Source organism: Peromyscus maniculatus, chromosome 1 (assembly GCF_049852395.1).
Source record: "Peromyscus maniculatus bairdii isolate BWxNUB_F1_BW_parent chromosome 1, HU_Pman_BW_mat_3.1, whole genome shotgun sequence".
Taxonomy (NCBI): domain Eukaryota; kingdom Metazoa; phylum Chordata; class Mammalia; order Rodentia; family Cricetidae; genus Peromyscus; species Peromyscus maniculatus.
The window spans coordinates 8,985,146-9,005,481 of NC_134852.1; the positions used below are offsets into that span (position 1 = coordinate 8,985,146).

At 41.3% G+C, this 20,336-nt stretch overlaps 1 protein-coding gene across 1 annotated transcript in view; it reads left to right on the forward strand.

Moving 5' to 3' along the window:
* The first annotated feature begins 618 nt into the window (after positions 1-618).
* The window catches only part of LOC102913402 (NACHT, LRR and PYD domains-containing protein 2-like), a 59,628-nt gene continuing 39,910 nt past the window's right edge, over positions 619-20,336 (forward strand). The window contains exons 1-2 of the mRNA XM_076563307.1: positions 619-898; positions 8,008-8,064. Of these exons, the coding sequence (XP_076419422.1) occupies positions 619-898; positions 8,008-8,064 (337 nt within the window). The remainder of the gene's footprint in view (positions 899-8,007; positions 8,065-20,336) is intronic.

The window sequence follows — 20,336 nt, forward strand, 5'->3', positions numbered from 1 at the left end:
TTGTTAATATTTAATGCCTGCTATAGGGAATTGATTTTTAGAGTCCTGGGATTTTTAAAAACATGCAGACTGGAGAGATGGCTCAGTCGTTAAAGGCTAGGCTCACAACCAAAAATACAAAAACATGCAACCATGTAAAATATATTGCCTCTGTTTAGTTTCTATTCTCACTTAGAGTTCCTTCTCCATGTGGTTTGTCTGTAAACATGTACACATGCTTTCACCTCTCAGATTCAAAACTCTATCTCTCCATAAACTCCACAAGGTAACTACATATCAGGTTGGTGTGGAGACTGGCATAGATTCTATCAGTTTATTAATACTCAGTGAGCTTAACATAATCAATGATCTCCTAGGAACAGGAGACGTGGCATTGTAGACTTCTAATGTGACTCTAGAGGCTTGCATGTTTTCAAAGAGATGAAGACTCTCAGATTAACCCCTTAAATTAGGCCAAGGAATGGAACTCTACGTGAAAATAACCACTACCGGGAACTGAATTAACTGTGTGAATAGCTCTGCCATGGCACATGGTATTTGAGGTAAGAAAGCTGACTCTTTTCATTTCTTCCCATAGTTCTGTAAATCTGGAAGTTCAACTCTTACCTGTGGGTCAGGATGGAATATCCCAATCTGCCCCATATCAACATGAAGGATGTCCTGCAAAAACTGGACCACAATGAATTGAACAATTTCAAGAGAGTCCTAAGGACCTATCCTCTGCCAGATGCCCTGAAACAGATCCCCCAGATTGCATTGGACCTGGCCAATGGAGTTCAGCTAGCAGAAATTCTCGCAGAGTACTGCCCCACTGGTTGGATGGAGAGACTCACCCTGCAAATCTTACAAGAGCTAAACCGTGAAGATCTTGCTATATTAGTAGCAATACAAATCGAACGTAAGCAAAGACCATTCGATACTATGTCCTAGAAAAGAGGGAATTCCTTAAGGGGTTAGTATATGTAGAAATAAGTCAGATGTGATGGATGGCTCCTGAAATTCCAGTGCTGGGGAGACTGAGGCAAGAGGATTGCTTTGAGTTTTAGACTAGCCTAGGCTATATGGTAAGTCACTGTCTCAAAAAGAGAAGAGATGAGGAGATAGCTCAGTTAAGTGCTTACCATGATGACATAAGTACCTGAGCCTGATCCTCAGAATTCTTTTTTTGTTTTTTTCAAAAAAGCCAAGCACTATAGCACACATATAATCCCAAAACTGAGAGGTGAAGATTAGAAGATCCCTGGGGCCAGCCAGCCTAACCTACTTGCTGCTGAGCTCCTGGCCAATGGAAGACTCTGTCTCCGAATTTTTGCGTTGGCATATGGTGCCTGAATACCAATGCTAATGGTTGTTTTCTGCTCATACATGCTGGCACACACATACACACCTCTCTAGAACCTATGATCTCAGAACCATCCCTGAGATCCCTCCTGCAAGGATAAACCTCAAGTACAATCAGAAAACAACTTGGTGCCCCCAGAAGAGTCAACCTAGATTGAAAGAAAGAGTTGTAACTCCTCTAGGATCTGGGTTCTGAAAGATGCAAATGTCTTCCACTTTCTTTTTCAGAAGCACCATTGAAAACACCTGGTAAAAAGGATTCTACTTTCGAATTAGGTAAGTTTCTTGTGGATAATTTTTATTCATGGAATATTTGAAGACCTGGAGATTTCTTTTTAAAAAAAAAAAAGATGGAGATCTCTTTAAAATAAAAAAAGATTCTACCTTGAACGCCAAAGGACTCGAGGGTAGTGAGAAGTAAGCTGTCCCTTATCCTGGGAGATAGGCTAGGGTGGGATGCTGTTCCCTTTTTTCTTTCTTTTTGTCTGAAATTTTATATATGTACATAATGCATTTCAATCATTTCCACCCATATCCCATTCCCTGTAGTTTAGACATCCTCCATCTCGCCGTCCCAATTTCATACAATCTTTTCCTTTTTAAAGCCCTTTGAGTCAACTTACTGTATTTGCATGGGTGTTGAACCATCTACTAGATAGAGCATGCAATCATCTCAGGGTTGTGTTTCGGTTTCATTCTTGTTGTTTCTTTTGCTAACCAGTAAGTTTAACTCAAATTGCTTAAAGAAGCATAGGAGAGGGCCTATTTGCAGGAACACTAGGCACCTTACCAATGGATACGTCACTGAGGAAAATATTGTTCCCTCCATGATGGAATGTTGGGGGGGCAATCTTATGCAGGTAACCACAACAGCCTCATTGTGCATGGAACACAGGGTCCTGCGACACTCCCTCTTCTCTCTGGCTCTTACATTCTTTCCATCCTCTCTTCTGCAAATGTCCCCTGAACCTTGGAAGGGGTGATGTAGATGTCAGTTTGAAGCTGAGCAACATGCAATGATCACTTAGGCCCAACACTTACAAGTCTGCGGTTGATCACCATTCAGTAACAAAAGCTAACCTAGAGCAAAGATCAATAAACTATGCAATCCCGAAAGCCAGATAAAGACCTCATCATCTGTTTTTCTAAAACCCATGAGTCTACAGTCCTTCCTACAATTTCCACACTTCTGTTTTATTTGTTTTCATGTGGATGGCATGCATACTGATGTCAGGGGTCAACTTGTAGGTCTTGGTTAGAATTTCCCATCTTCTGCCTTGTAGCTTCTGTATCACACTCCGACTTCAGCCTCAGTGGCAAATGCCTTTACCTGCTCATCTCTCTTGCCATCTCAACTTTTGTATTTTTTAAGTGGTAGAATACAAAGGGAAATGTCTCAGGGAGGTACGTGGTGTTCAAACGTCAGTGTCAGTTAAGCAGCTTTTATGGGATACTGCTTGTTTTATGTTTGACTTTAAGACAGGTTCTCACCATGTAGCTCAGGCTGACCTTGAACTCAAAATCCTCCTGCCACAGACTCTCTGATGCTCATTATGGCCATGTGCCTCCGTGACCAGTCATCAAACAGGTTTTATATGAAAACAGCATGCCTATTTGTCTTTATTACCTGTATCTGCTTTCCCACAGAAATTAAAAGGTACAGGCTAAGCCATCTAGTTAAAAAGCAAAAAGTATTTACTGCCTGGCCCTTCGAAGGGACATTGATTGACTGGCCCTGGCCATCTTAGTTTCCTTTCCTGTAGATGTGATAAAATATCTTGACAGTGGTAACTTAAGGGAGAAACTCATAATTTCAAGTTATAGAACATTGTGGGAGAGAAGTTATAAAGTCAGGGTGCCTGAGAGAAGAGGTCACATTACACCCACAGTCAGGAGCAAAGGGCAGGGTCTGGGGTAATTGTTCAGTCCTTAAGAGCATTTACTGCTTTTCCAGAGGACCTGAGTTGGGTTTCCTCAGCACCCACATCAGGAAATTCACAAATGCCTGTAATTCAAGCTCCTGAGAATCCTACACCTTCTTCTGGACTCCTGGAGCACATGAACACAAGTGACACACATACTCACACAATTACGCAGACATACACATAAACAAAATAAAATGTCAAAGTGAAGAAAGCAATGGATTAATACATGCATCACAGCACTCAGCTTGCCCTTTCCATGTTATACACACCAGAATACCCTGCTCAGGGAAGCGTCTCATCACAATTAAGATGGGTCTTTCCCTATTAATTAACTGTAATCAAGACAATCCCTCACATACAATCTCAGAGGTTAATAATCTAGACAATCCCTCATAGATGTGCCCATAAGCTTGTTCCCTCCCTGTTGAGTTGACTGTTAACTATCATACGGATTTGGGGTATCATTTTTTTTTTCAATTTTCTCTTGATATTGCTGGTGTACTATAAAATATGACTTGGGCTCAAAGCAGCAGTAAATGAAAGATGATTTAGAAGGTCCCATGACCATTTGTGCCTAAGCCCAGACCATCCAACTGTTTCTAGAGGTGTGTTAAACCATCAACTGAGATCATAAGATCTATCAGAGCTGGGATTTGACATGGTTTTAAAGAATTGTGCTTGCTACAAGGTACATGTTCTGAGTAAACCAGCACCAGATAATGTTTGTTCAAAATATTTATTGGAGAAAGTTTGAATTTGTTCAAGGTGCACAATGTTTGACCAACAAATTATTTGTTTGACCAACAAATAATCTGTGTGGTGATTAAATCTAGATCAAGCAATCCATCACCACCCACATTTGAACCCAAGAACTTAGTTGTGAGATAAATGAGTTTGTTCCTTTCTTCAAGTGTCTTGTTGTATAAAGAAGGCTGGTCTCAAACTTGAAATCCTCATGCATCGACCTTACAAGTTCTGGAATTAGAAGAACGTACCACCATGTTTAAGTTTGGATCTTGTACATTCCATATTTAACTGAGGTCATACGGTGCCTGCCTGCCTGCCTCTGCCTCTAACTCCTTTCATTTGGGATTCGTTTATTTTATTTTATTTGTGTATATCCAGGGTTATGCACTCCCACATACACCCATGCCCATGGAAACCACATGAGGACTGAAGGCATTCTTTGCCTTATTCTCTTGAGATTGGGTCTCTTACTGAACCTTGGGCTAGGCACCTATGAATTAGCAAGCCACACTAGCCCTCTTTTCTCTGCCACTTACCTAACACTGGGGTTGCAAGTGTTCATGGCCAAGCCCAGGTTTTTACATGGGTGCTGGGGATTTGAACTCTGGTCTTCATGTTTGTACAACAAGCACTCTTACCTACTGAGCCATCTCCCCAGCCTCTTTAAAAACTTACTCCCAGCTTCTATGGCAGTGTTGTCCCAGCGCTAGCTCTTGCACATGGCCAGCGTGTCCACTCAACACATTTCAGAGACCCTCGCCTTCAGACTTGATTGGTAACTGGCCACTTTCTCAGCATACCGTGCTGTCCCTGCTTACTGTCACCTTGTTTCTAGCCAGCCTCCTGAAATCTTGCTGATGGATGCTTTCAGTGTGCAATCTTCCCTGAATTTCAGATGCTTGTGCTCAGTTACCTCCTGGGTTTTTTTCCAGAAGTTCCCTGGATTCCCCTCTTAACTTTACCTTTGTGTGTGTGTGTGTGTGTGTGTGTGTGTGTGTGTGTGTGTGTGTGTGTGTGTGGGCATGTGCATGTGTTCTTTTGAGTTCAGGCTTGTGCGTGCCACAGCCACATCTGGGAGTAAGAGGACAACATCAGGTGTTAATCCTCTCCTTTTGACTTATGTGAAGAAGGGCTCTTGTTCTTTGCTGCTGTGCTCCAGGATAGATGAGTCATTAGCTCCCAGAGATTCTCCTGTCTCCATCTCCCATCTCACCAGAGGGGCAGTGGGGTTTCAGATGTTCACTACTATGTCCAGCTTTTTGAGGGCTTCTGGGTATCCAAACTGAGACCCTCACACCTTGAAAGCAAGTGTTCTATCCACTGAGCCTTCTCTCCAGCTCCATAACTCACCTACACACAACCCAATGTTTAGTTTCAAATCCTTCTTTCACTGAGACTCACACTGCCCTGTTCTGTGGTTATTCATTCCAGACTCCAGGGAGTTCCTCCACAAGGCTTGTTAATGCCTTTAGGAATGACCTTATGTGCCTCTGTTCCATGCTGTGTGACACTTTGTTCAATGGCGGGACACATAGGACAGTGATCCCATAAGATTATGACAGGAATGAAAAGTTCCTCTCAGATGACATCAGAGACATTTTAACCTAGCAGTGCAAAGAGTACCTTGTGTGTTAGATGTGGTTCTGGCATAAGTAAAACCAATCCTACTGCTAATAGAATTAAAGCACAGAATGTATACTTGTGCACAGTGCCATGGTAATTAATTTGTCATACTATTCATTTTATCCTTGTGGTATATACCTTCTACCTAGAAAGGGGTGTGTTCTGGCATAGGTAAACCTACATGTCTGTGTGTAGAGAGGTGTGGCTGCAGAAGATAGAGGTCAATGCCTGCTGTCCTCAGTTGCTCTCTACCTTATTCTCTTGTTTTATTTACTTTTCTCATTTTTTTTCTTAGAAAATTTCCTATGTTTTGGTCACATCCCTCCCATCCCCCAAACTTCTCTCAGATGCATCTGCTCTGCCCTTTCTTACACACCCAACTTTATGCCCTTCTTTGAACTCATCAAGTACAGTTTACTCTTAAATAAATGGCCTCCTACTGGAACATGATGAACCTACCAGGAGCCTTGGTTCAATTTGCAGGTAGATGCATTGCATACCTGTTCTTCTGTGTATGTTGTATTTCTGTGTATATGGCTCTAGGAAAATCCCCATGATTCCTTCTGCACAATTTCTCTATTAAAATTGGACTTTTAACATCAAAAAAAAGGAAAATTGGTTCTCCCTCTTCCCAAAACTATCAACTGATAACTGCTTTTCAGCCAGGGGTGAGATTCTGTGCTCACCTCCCCTCTCCCTGCTGGATTTTGTCTAACCTGAGCCTGCATATTCTGCCTCCACCACAGTGAATTCATATGCAGCTGCCCTGCTCTGTCCAGAAAACAGTTTCCATCCACCAACTATGACTCTTACAAACTTTCCTTGTCTTCTTGTGCAATGATCCCTAAGTCTTGGGAGGGGGAGGATGTGATAATGGGCCACCCATGTAGGAATGGGCACAGTCTTATTCTCTGTGCCTTGATTGATTCTTCTGTTAGTAATCTACTACAAAAACAAGTTTCCCTGATAAGAGTTGACCACTTCACCAATCTACGTCATTTTCTATGCACTAATGTCGTTTACTGAGATGAAGTCTCTACTGAACCTGGATCTTGCCAGTTTGGCTAAACTGTCTGTCCAGTAAGTCCCTGGGGTGGGTCCCCCTGTCTCCATCTCTCTGGCACTGGGATTAAAGATGTGTGCTTCTTCACCTTAAATAGGTGCTAGAGATGTGAGCTCAGTTCTCCACCCCTTCCCAGAAAGCACTTTACGAACTGAGCGGCCTCCTCAGCCCCTTAGAAACACTTCTGTAGAGTCATCTGCAATATTACTGGCAACAAGGGACTGCGGAAGATGTTTCCAGGTCCTTGACCTCATACCCAAAGAACTAAAAATAGGGGCTCGTGCAGATTTGCAAAACAGGCAAGATGACTGCATTCAAAGCAAAGCTATAATGTGTAATAATACAGAGGGATGAAACATCAAGATTGACAGCAGGCTGCAAGAGTGAGTGTTCAAGAGCCCTAATTTTTCTCAGGGCTTCCTTTTATGGGGTTCAATAGAAGGTACTGGTTACTAAGGGGTGCAGTTTGAGTGGTTCACTGTTTTGATAGATTAGGCCATGTGTTCATTTTTCCTACTGTAAATGTCCCGTCCACATAAAGCATCTAATTTTAATGATCTACATGTCATTAAAGCTTACTAGAGGACAAAATTTTGCTTTCTTGCTCATGCACTCAAAAGCAGTTGAGGCCAAATCAGCCTTTCTAAACTTCATACGCAGATACATTGGGAATACACTTGATTAGAAACTATATAAATGTATTACCTAGGGTAGCAAAGATTCTTGTTCAGATGTGGCATGGCATAGCCAGAGGTTTCTGAGGTTGCAAGGTGCAGTGTTTGGAGGAAGGTGTATTTAAACAGTACATTCAGGTAAAGGAGCTAGCCTGCCAAGTGCAACATTACAGAGGGTGGAGTATGCATAATCCAAAAGTAAATGGGGTTCTCGGGGCACTAGCCTGTCTTCTAGATATGCCTGCAGCAGCCTCTGCTGTCTCACATGGAACTACATCTCTTGATTACATCAAGAGGCTGTGTTATATGATTGGATTGCACCTCCAAGACTCATGTGAGAACAGTCTGTGGTGTACCAGATCCCACAAAACAACCCAATGATGCATTTCTCCAAATGAATCCCCCTTGCTAAGCAACACATGAATACCTCCTAAGTTGTGTTGGAATTCTCTTACCAGAAAAGGCGCATAACTCCAAGGTCAGAAGCTGACACACTTCCATTTATACGTCCAGGGTCTCCTTAACATTCTCTTTGTGTAATCCAGGAATAAAATGCTGATGCTCTGTTGGTTGTGCTCTCTCCAAATCATGGATCTCATACAATGACAAATGACATGTGTCTCCCTTCTTTCAGGAGCTGCAGATCATTCACCATTTCCCCAGAAAAACATGCAAGGAGCTGAAAAACAAGGTGAGTTTTATAACATTCACTGTAAGGTAAGCAAAGCCCACATCCTCCTTCCCAACTCCCTCTGAAGAATTCAGTCTCTTCCCCTATCCTGTTTCCTCTACCATTTTGTTTTGATAGCTTCATCTATGAGCATTGTTTCTACATCACTCCAGCCTGCCCTTCCCCACCTCCAACTCCTTCACGTCCCTTACTCTCCCTCTCTAATCCATGATCTCTTGAATAACTTTTATATTCTCCCAGTTCACAACCAATGTTTTCTTTATTCTTGACTCATTCGCTATATCCTAACCACAACACCGCTTCCCTCCACTCCCCCCCCCCCGTTTCCCCTCACCTCCCTCTCCCACAGATCCACTGCCCTTCCATTTCCCTTCAGAAAAGTACAGGCATCCCAGGGATTTCAACTGAACAAGGCAAAACAAGTTACGGTAAGACGAAGCACAAGCCCTCATATCAAGGCTGGGCTAGACAACCCCGTAGGAGAAAAAGAGTACCAAGAGCAGGCAAGAATCAGACAGTCCCTTTCCCACTGTTAGAGAGTCCCACAAGAACACCCAGCTTAACAACCACAACACATATGCAGAGGACCTAGTGCAGACCTATGCAGGTTCTGTGACTGCTGCTCAGTCTCTGACCCCCTCTGAACCCTGCCTAGTTGATTTTTGTGAGCCATGTTCTCCTGGTGTCCTCAACTCCTCTGGCTCCTACAATCCTTCCTCCGCCCTCTCCCGCCAGGTTCCATGAGCTCTGCGTAATGTTTCTGTTGGGTGGAGGGTCTGCATCTGCTCCCGTCAGCTGCCGGAGGAACCTTCCCTGATGTTGACTGGCTAGGCACTGATCTATGAGGATAGCAGAATAGTTAGGAATCATCTCATTTACTTTTTTTGGTTAGTTGTGTTTGCTTCATCCCTAGGTCTCTGAGCCATCCAGCTTTGGGTCCCCAGCCACCCAGGCAATGTTAGGCATAGGGTCCCTCTTGTGGCATGGGCCTCAAGGCAGACTAATCATTGATTGATCATTCTGACAAGCTGTGAGCCACAATTTCCCCCCAGCACATCTCAAAAGCAGGACGGTTGTGGGTTGAAAGTTTTAAGGCTGGGTTGGTGTCCCAGTGCCACCACTGGGAGCCTTGTGAGGTTACTAAAGATGGCCACCTCAGGCTCTCTATCCTTCATAAATAAGAGTCCTAGATAGAGTCACCCTCATAGGTTCCAGAAAGTTTCCACTACACTAGGTTTCAACATAGCCCCTAAATGCCTCCTTATTCCAGTCATCTCTCATAGTACTCTCTCCCTCCATCCCTCCCTCCACAAGCTGATAGCTCCGGTTCCCATCTCCCTTGCCCCCCAAGACACACACAAAATCTATGCCATCTCCCCTTCCCAGGAAGATCCATGTGACCCCTCCAGAGATCTCCTTGTTGCTTAGCCTCTCTGCATCTATGGATTGTAGTGTGATTTACCTTGACTGCTAATTAATGTCCACTTATAAATGAGTACATATCATGTTTGTCTTTCTGGTCCTGGGTTTCCTCACTCAGGATAATTCTTCCTAGTTCCATTCATTTGCCTGCAAATTTCATGATGTCATTTTTTTTGAAAGCTGAGTAATAACTTAAATGTGTAAATGCCACATTTTCTTTATCCACTCTTTGGTTGAAGAACATTTAGGGTGTTTCCAGTTTCTGGCTATAATGAATAAGGCCACTATGAACATAGAGTCCTTATGGTAGAATGGAGTGTCCTTTGATTATATGCTGGGTCTTGAGGTAGATCCATTCCCAATTTTCTGAGGAACCACTATATTGATTTCTATGGTGGCTGTACAAGTTTGCACTCCCACCAGCAATGGAATATTCCTCACGTCCTCTCCAGCAAGAGCTGTCATTTATGTTACTGATCTTAGTCATCCTGACAGGTGTAAGATGAAATCTCAACGTTATTTGAATTTCCCTGATGGCGAAGGATGCTGAAGATTTCCTTAGGTATTTCTCAGACATCTGCAATTCCTCTCTTGAGGATTCTGTTTAGATCTGTACCCCATTTTAATTGAGCTATTTTGCTTGTTGATGTCTAGTTTCTTTAGTTCTTTATATATTTTGGTTATTGGTCCTCTATCAGATGTGGAGTTGGAGAAAATCTTTACCCATTCTGTAGGCTTCCATTTTGTCCTATAGACAGTGTCCTTTGCGTTAAAGAAGCTTTCCAATAAAAGATGTCTATTTATTATCAATCTGAGTGCCTGCGCTATTCATGTTCTGTTTAGGAATTTGTCTCCTGTGCTGATGAATTTAAAGCTATTTTCCTACTTTCTCTTCTATCAGGTTCAGTGTAACTGGATTTATGTTAAGGTTTTGATCAACTTGGACATGAGCTTTGTGCAGAGTGATAGATATGGATCTATTTGCATTCTTCTGCATGCAGACATCCAGATAGACCAACACCATTTGTTGAAGATGATTTCTTTTTCCCATTGTGTATTTCTGGCTTCTTTATCAAAAATCAGGTGACCATAAGTGTGTGGATTTATGTCTGGGTCTTCTATTCTATTCCATTGATCAATGTGTCTTTTATGCCAATACCATGTGGTTTTCATTACTGCAGCTCTATAGTACAGCTTGAAATTAAGGATGATACCTCCAGAAGTTCTTTTATTGTTCAGGGTTATTTCAGTTTTCCTGGGTTTTTTTTTATCATATGAAGTAGAGAATTGTCCTTTCAAGGTCTGTAAAGACATGTGTTGGAATTTTGATGGGGATTGTGTTGAATCTTTAGATTGCTTTTGATAAGATGGCCATTTTTACTATGTATTCTATGGATCCATGGACATGTGAGATCTTTCCATCTTAATATCTTCAATTTTTCAAAGACTTGAAGTTTTTGTCATACAGGTCACCTGCATGGTTACAGTTACCCCAAGATAGTTTATATTGTTTGTGGCTAATGTGAAGGGTGTTTCCCTGATTTCTTTCTCAGTCTGTTTGTCTTTTATATAGGAGGGCTACTAATATTTTCAGTCAATCTTTTTTTTTAATTTTACAATTCAATTCAGTTCTATATATCAGCCATGAATTCCCTTGCTCTCCCCCCTCCCGTCCCCCTCCCCATCTCCCAGCCCACCCACCACCATTTCCACCTCCTCCAGGGCAAAGCCTCCCCAGAGGACTGAGATCAACCTGGTAGACTCAGTCCAGGCAAGTCCAGTCCCCTCCTCCCAGGCTGAGCCTAGCAACCCTGCATAAGCCCCAGGTTTCAAACAGCCAACTCATGCAATGAGCACAGGACCCGGTCCCACTGCCTGGATGCCTCCCAAACAGACCAAGCCAATCAACTGTCTCACCCATTCAGAGGGCCTGATCCAGTTGGGGGCCCCTCAGCCATTGGTTCATAGTTGATGTGTTTCCATTCATTTGGCTATTTGTCCCTGTGCTTTATCCAACCTTGGTCTCAACAATTCTCGTTCATATAAACCCTCACTAATTGGACTCCTGGAGCTCCACCCGGGGCCTAGCCGTGGATCTCTGCATCCAGATCCCTCAGTCGTTGGATGGGGTTTCTAGCACAACTATTAGGGTGTTTGGCCATCCCATCACCAGAGTAGGTCAGTTCGGGCTGTCTCTCGATGATTGCCAGCATTCTGTTGTGGGGGTATGTTTGTAGATGTCTTTTATCCAACCACTTCACTGAAGTTGTTTATGAGCTGTAAACATTCCCTGGTAGAATATTTGGGGTCACTTATGTATACTATCATTTCATCTTGCCACCACTGATACCTTTATTATTGCTACGTGTAAATATACATGTGTGTATGCACACATGCATAAACAACCTACTAAATTCATTTAACATAATCATATGTACATGTGGTACAAGACAACCACTTGGGACTGAATAACTTAAAAAGAACTGATTCTCCTCTCAGCAACCAGTAACCACCTGTAGCTCTTCATCTATGTATGGGGCCATGTGGGATTTCACCTGTCTACACTGGCATGTCAACTGGTGATGTCATTATGTTGGTCTTGTTTTGGCATCCATATTGTTGAGACTTCTGTTCCTCTATCATTTTTAAGGGGCACTAGCAACAGGAGTCACAGTTTCCACTCCCCTACTATGATGTTGTTCCCTGAGCCTTAGTTGTAGGGGTTGCATTGCAGGGGCTGAGCACCCCCCCCATAATCACTTACTCTCTGCATTTTGACTAGTTGTGGATCTCTGGAAAGGTTTCCATCTGTTGCTAAAAGAAGCTTCTTTGATGAGGGGTGGTGATGAACTACACTCAATCTGTGGGTTGTAAGGATTAGTGTTTAGAATTCAGTTAGGAAGTATATTGGTTTAGTAAAATGACAGTAGTAGGGTCCCCTCGAGAGTCTATCACCTCTCCAGCCACTGGTCATGGACAGGTTTACAGTATCTGGCATGAATTCTTCCTGTTGCATGGGACTTAAGTCCACTTGAGTATCTGTTGATTATGCCCAACCTATAAGTGACATCACTACATCCTTGGAGGTATATTGTCATCATGTCAATGTTGTGTTTCATAGTCTTTGCAGCTGTATAGGACTACGGATTGCTCTTCATACCTGATCTGAAATCAACCAAGCTTAGGTAACAATGAAAACAAATGTCCCATCATTTCTAATGTACCAGTTGTTCTGTTGATGATAGCTTCCTTCCTAACAGAAGAAAAAGGGGGAAAGTGGATACTGGTGAAAATCAGAATTCAGTTCCTAGAAGGACCAGGACTATTGTGTGTAGAATTTCTCAGCTTTCCTTGATTACCTCTAGGTCTTTGTATAAGGTTGAGACCTTGTGGGCTTTCCCATGTCCACTTAGGCATATTGATTGGTGTTTTTTCTGTTCAGCTCTTATTTGGGTAGTCATGTTAGGAAGACTAATAGGTGTAGTTTCTGACATTCCTAGAAGACACATTCTCACAGAAAACTCCTTGATCTTCTGCCTCTTATCCTTCCACCTCCTCGTCAATGTTCTCTAAGCCTTAAGTGTGGGAGTTGTTTTATAGATGTAGCCAATGAGACTGGGCTCCACAACTCTGCATTTTGATTTGTTGTGGTTTTTGAAATGGTCTTCATCTGTTGCAAAGAGAAGTTTCCTTGATAAGGGGTGAGAACTACACTTACCTGTGGGGAAAAAACCAAACATTTGGAGTGCAGTTAGGGATTATGCTGGTTTAGGAAAGTGTTGGTTGCAGTGCTCCTCCAGCATCCATGAAGTCACTAGCCCTGGGTAGTTGGATAGGTTTCCAACATCAGATGTGGCATCCTTCTTCTCAAGCATGTTTCAAGTCCAACTAGAGAACTAGTGATTAACACCAAGGTTAACGCCACTACAACCTTTGTGTTCTCAAGCCATTCTAGTCAGTGTTGTGGTTCATAGGAGTGGGATTCATGGGTTCATGGGTTGGGATTGTTGGTTGCATCCCTCCTTTTGGAAGCTTGCATGACGCCTTCTGGTATAGCAAAAGCTAGTCCTCAGGAAGGAGATTTTCAGGTCAGTTTCAGCTCAGGGACTTATGGACCCTATGTCCAAAGTGAACAGAGTCTTTAACAATAGGAATTTAGCTTCCACCTCACAGAAGGCAACAAAAACAATAACAAACTATGTGAGTTCTGGAGTCTCTTTGACCCTAAACAACAACTCAAAAGAGGGCTTCTCATATCTAGTATTGGGGATTTTGTTAGGTGATCTTTGGCTTTTGAAGGGAGTATTGTCAGCCCAGAAGAGAAACTTTTATTTTAATTATAGATGTATATTTCTACACAGACTTATGTGTATTATAGGGTTTTGTAGGTAAATAGTTAATGGTATGATCCCTTATGACATTTTCAGGCATCCTTAATGTTGCTTTACCCCTGCCTCCTTCAATATTTACATATTTCCCTGCCCTAATTAGAGTACCACCTTTTCCCATTTACCATATATATTGCTCTACCACCCTCTACCCCCAGCAATGGTCACTTTTTTACTTCCCTGGTTTCTGCACTTATTCCAGAATATGGACACTCAAATCTGAAGATTTGAAGCTAGAGTCCTCCGATAAGAAAGACCATGTGACATTTGTCTGAATCTGGATTATCTCATTAAATACTGTCTTTTCTAGTTCCACTTGTTCATCTGCAAAGTTCATGATTTCATTCTTCTCTACAGCTGAATAGTAAACTCTAGTGTTTATGTGCCACATTTTCATTATCTATTCATCATTATGGATCATTAAGGTTGTTTACATTTCCTAGATATTGTGAATGAATGTGGTTCATCAAGTATCTATGGATTAGGATGTCGAGTCCTTTGGGCATATGCCCAGGAGTGGTAGAGCTGGGTCATATGGTAGACTTGTTTTTAGCTTTTCTAATTCTCCTTACTGATTTCCACAGTTGCACACCAGTTGGCAATCCCACCAACACTGAATGAGGATTCCCATTTCCCCACATCTACTCCAGCATTTGTTGTCAGTTGTTTTGTTGATCTTTGCCCTTATAAGTGGGATAAGTTGACATCACTGTTTTAGCTTGCATTTCCCTAATTGCTAGAGATGATGAACATGTTCTGAGATATTTCTTAGTCATTATATTTCTTTTGAGAATTCTCTGTTCAGGTCCCAGGCCCATTTGAAAAATGGGCCATTTGTGTTGTTTGCTTTCATCCTTTGTGTTTTGAGTTTTTATATAGTGTAGACATTAATCCTCTGACAGATGTATAGCTGGCAATGATTCTCTCACATCCTGTGGACTTCCTCTTCACCTGGTTGTTTCATTACCTGTGCAGAAGCTTTAGTTTTATGAAGTGCCACTTGTGGATTGTTGGCCTTAATTCTTGTGCATATGGAGTCCTATTCAGAAAGAACTTTCCTACACCTATATAATGTAAGCTATTGGCTATGTTTTCTTCCAGCAGTTTCAGTGTTTCGGGCTGCATATTTAAGTCTTTGACCCAGTTGGAGTTAGGTTTTTTGCAAGGTGATAGATATGGGTCTAATTTCATACTTCTACATGTGGACAGGGAGTTTTCCCAGCACCATTTGCTGAAAGTCTTTCTTTTTTTGGTTTTTGAGTTTTTGGGGTTTTTTTTAGTGTTTTGAGTTTTTTTTTTGGGGGGGTGGCATCTTCGTGAAATATTAAGTGGCTGAAGTTATGTGCACTTATGTTTGAATCTTCAGTTTTGTTCCTCTGGTCTGCATGTTTATTTTTATACCAATTGATATTTTAATCAGTATGGCTCTATAATAGACCTTAATTCCAGATTTGAAATAGTAGTTCGTCTAGTCCTGTTCATTTGATTTGGATTGTTTGGCTATCTAGAGTATTTTGTAAGCCCATGTGAATATTTGGATAGGTTTTTTTCTGTTTCTGTGACAAATGAGATGGAGGGGTTTTTATTAAGAAAAATTTTAATTTTACACACCAATCAAAAATCCTCCCTCTTCCCCCTCCCACCCTCCCAGTCTCCCTGACCCAACCTACCCCCCACTCCCCTCCACAAAAATGCAAGGCCTATCATGGGGAGGCACATCCATAGAGCCAAGTCCAAGCCCATCCCCCTGCCTCAAGGCTGTACAAGGTGTCCAATCATAGGTAGTAGGCTCAAAAAAGCCTGCTCATGCACCAGGAATGAATTCTGATCCTACTGCCGCCCAGCACCCCCTGCCCCCTACCAAGCAGATCAAGCTACACAATTATCTCGCCATGCAGAGGGCCTAGTCCAGTCCCATGCAGGCTCCACAGCCATTGATCCAACTTTCATGAGTTCCCACTAGTTTGGTTTGATTATCTTTGCCCATTTCCCCATCATGATCCTGATGCACTTGCTCATAGAATCCCTCTTCTCTCTCTTTGACTGGACTCCTGGAGCTCTGCCTGGATTTCTATATCTGCTTCAATCGGTCATTGGAGAAAAGCTCTGTGATAACAGTTAGGGTATCACTGATCTGATCACTGGGGTAAGCCATTTCAGTTCAGGCACACCCTCCACTATTTCTAGTAGTCCAAGTTGGGGTGATACTTGGGGATTCCTGGCAACTTCCCTAGCACTTGGTTTCTCTCTATCCCCATGATTCCTCCCTCTATCATGGTATCTCTTTCATTGCTTTCCCACTCCATCCCTGTTCCAGCTCAAACCTCCCATTCCCCTATGTTCTCATCCCCTAACCCTACCCTCCTTTGCCCTCCCCTCATCCCCGGTTTACTCATGGAGATCTCATCTATTTCCCCTTCCCAGGGTGATACATGTGTCCCATTTTGAGTCTTCCTTATTAGATAGCTTCCCTGGATTTGTGGATTGTAGTCTGATTGACCTTTGGTTTACATCTAGTATCCACTTATTAGTGGGTACATATCATGTTTGTCCTTCTGAGTCTGGTTTATATTATTCAGGATGATATTTTCTAGTTCCATCCATTTGCCTGAAAACTTCATGATGTCATCGTTTTTCTCTGCTGAGTGGTACTCATTGTGTATATGTATCACATTTACCACATTTTCTTTATCCACTTTTTGGTTGAGGGGCATCTAGGTTGTTTCCAGGTTCTGGCTATTACGAATAATGCTACTGTGAACATAGTTGAGCATGTGTCCTTGTGGTATGATTGAGCATCCCTTGGGTATATGCCCAAGAGGGGTATAGCTGTGTCTTGAGGAAGATTGATTCCCAGGTTTCTGAGAAAGTGCCGTATTGATTTCCAAAGTGGCTGTACAAGCTTGCAACAGTGGGGGAGTGTTCCCCTTGCTCCAGATCCTCTCCATAAAAAGCTGTCTGCAGTGCTTTTGATCTTAGTCATTCTGACATGTGTAAGATGGTATCTTTTGATTTGCATTTCCCTGATGACTAAGGATGCTGGGCAATTCCTTAAATGTCTTTTGGCCATTTGAAATTCTTCCTTTGAGAATTCCGTTTAGCTCTATAGCCCATTTCTTAATTGAATTTTTTTGTCTAGTTTCTTGAGCTCTTTATATATTTTGGACATCAGCCCTCTGTCAGATGTGAAGTTGGTGAAGATCTTTTCCCATTCTGTAGGCTGTAATTTTGTCTTATTTACTGTGTCCTTTGCCTTACAGAAGCTTCTCAGTTTCAGGAGGCCCCATTTATTAATTGTTCTCAGTGTCTGTGCTACTGGTGTTATATTTAGGAAGAGGTCTCCTGTGTCAATGAGTTCAAGACTACTTCCAACTTTCTCTTCTATCAAGTTCAGTGTAACTGGATTTATGTTGAGGTCTTTGATCCACTTGAACTTGACTTTTGTGCATGGCTATAGATATGGATCTATTTGCAGTCTTCTGCATGTTGACATCCAATATGCCAGCACCATTTGTTGAAGATGCTTTCTTTTTTCCATTTTACAGTTTCGGTTTCTTTGTCAAAAATCAGGTTTCAGAAGTATGTGGGTTAATGTCAGGATCTTCAATTCAATTCCATTGGTTCACAGGTCAGTTTTTAAGCCGATACCAAGCTGTTTTTATTACTATAGCTCTATAGTAGAGCTTGAGGTCAGGGATGGTGATGATCCAGGGGTGGATTTATTGTACAGGATTCTTACAGCTATGCTGGGTCTTCTGTTTTTCCAAATGAAGTTGAGTATTGTTCTTTCCAGGTCTATGAAGAACTGTTAGGATTTTGATGGGGATTGCATTGAATCTGTAGATTGCTGTTGGTAAGATTGCCATTTTTACTATGCTAATCCTAACTATCCAGGAGCATGGGAGATCTTTCCATTTTCTGATATCTTCTTCAAATTCTTCCTTCAAAGACTTAAAGTTCTTATCATATAGGTCCTTCACTTGCTTACTTAGAGTTACTCCAAGATATTTTATATTATTTATGGCTATTGTAAAGGGTGAGGTTTCTCTGATTTCTTTCTTGCCTGTTTATCATTTGCATATGGGAGGGATACTGATTTTTTGAGTTAATATTGTATCCTGCCACATTACTGAAGGTGTTTATCAGCTGTAGGAGTTTACTGGTAGAATTTTTGGGATCACTTATGTATACTATCATATCATCTGCAAATAGTGAACATTTGACTTCTTCTCCAATTTACATCCCCTTGATCGCCTTTTGTTGTCTTATTTCTCTAGCCAGAACTTCAAGTACTATATTGAACAAATACAGGGAGAGCAGAAAGCCTTGTCTTGTTCCTGATTTTAGTGGAATTGCCCTGAGTTTCTCTCCATTTAATTTGATGTTGGCTGTTGGCTTGCTGTAAATTGCCTGTATTATGTTTAGGTATGTTCCTTGTATTCCTGATCTCTCCAAGACCTTTATCATGAAGGGGTGTTGGATTTAGTCAAAGACCTTCTCAGCGTCTAATGAAATGATCATGTTTTTTCTTTCAGTTTGTTTAAATAGTATTACATTGACAGATTTTTATGTATTTAACCATCTTTGCATCTCTGGAATAAAGACTACTTGATCATTATGGATAATTTTTTGATGTGTTCTTGAAGTCAATTTGTCAATATTTTATTATTTTTGCATCAATGTTCATGAGGGAGATTGCTCTGTAATTCTTTCTTTGTTTCATATTTGTGTGGCTTGGGAATCGGAGTAACTATAGCCTCATAAAAGGAGTTTGGTAATGTTCCTTCTGTTTCTATTGTGTGGAACAATTTGAAGAGTATTGGTATTAACTCTTCTTTAAAAATATGGTAGAATTCTGCATTGAAACCACCTGGTCCTAGGCTTTTTTTGGTTGGGAGACTTTTAATGACTGTTTCTATTTCCTTAGGGTTTATTGGTCTATTTAAATTGTTTATCTGCTGTGATTTAACTTTGGTATGTGGTACCTATCCAGAAAATTGTCCATTTCTTTTGTATTTTCAAGTTTTGTTTTGTTTTGTTTTGTTTTGTTTTTTTTGGTTTTTCGAGACAGGGTTTCTCTGTGTAGCTTTGCGCCTTTTCCTGGAACTCACTTGGTAGCCCAGGCTGGCCTCGAACTCACATAGATCCGCCTGCCTCTGCCTCCCGAGTGCTGGGACAAAAGGTGTGCGCCACCACCGCCCGGCTTGTATTTTCAAGTTTTATAGAGTATAGGTTTTTGACGTTTGACCTGATAATTCTCTGGATTTCCTCATTGTCTATTGTTATGTCTCCCTTTTCATTTTTTATTTTGTTAGTTTGGATGTGCTCTCTGCTTTTTGGTTAGTTTGGATAAGGGCTTATCTATCTTGTTTTTCTCAAAGAAGAAAGTCTTTATTTCATTGATTCCTTGTATTGTTCTCTTTGTTTCTATTGTATTGATTTTAGCTCTCAATTTGATTATTTCCTGGCATCTATTCCTCCTGGGTGACATTGCTTCTTTTAGTTCTAGAGATTTTACATGTGCTGTTAAGTCACTAGTGTATGATTTCTCCAACTTCTTTATGTGCAAATTTAGTGCTATGAATTTTGCTCTTAGCATTGCTTTTATAGTGTCCCATAAGTTTGGGTATGTAGTACATTCATTTTCATTGAATTCTAGGAAGTCTTTAATTTCTTTATTTCTTCCTTGACCCATTGGTGATTCAGTTGAGAATTATTCAGTTTCAATTAGATTGTAGGCTTACTGTAATTTTTGCTGTTGTTGAAATCTAACTTTAAGCCATTGTGGTCTGATAGAATACAGGAGGTTATTCCAATTTTTTTATATCTGTTGAGATTTGCTTTGTGACTGAGTATGTGGTCAATTTTAGAAAAGGTTCAATGGGGTACTGAGAAGGTGTATTCGTTTGTGTTAGAGTGGAATGTTCTGTAGATATTGATTGGAGTCATAACATCAGTTAGGTCCCTTATTTCTGTTTTGGTCTGGCAGATCTGTCCAGTGTTGAGAGTGGTATGTTGAAGTCTCTCACTATTAATTGTGAGGTTTGATGTTTCATTTAAGCTTCACTAATGTTTCTTTTCATATGTGGGTGCCCTTGTATTTGGGGCATAAATGTTCAGAATTGAAACTTCATCTTGGTGGATCTTTCCTGTGATGAGTATGTAATGTCCTTCTCAATCTCTCTTGATTATAATTTGAAGTCTATTTTGTTGCATATTAGGATAGCTACAACAGTTTGCCTCTTAAGTCCATTTGACTGGAAAGTCTTTCACAAGCCTTTTACTCTGAGGTAGTGTCTGTCTTTGAATTTGAGGTGTGTTTCTTGTATGCAGCAGAAGGATGGGTCCTGATTTCATATCCATTCTGTCAGCCTGTATCTTTTTATAGGCGAATTGAGACTATTGATATTAAGGGATATTAATGACCAGTGATTGTTAATTCCTGTTATTTTTTGGTGGTAG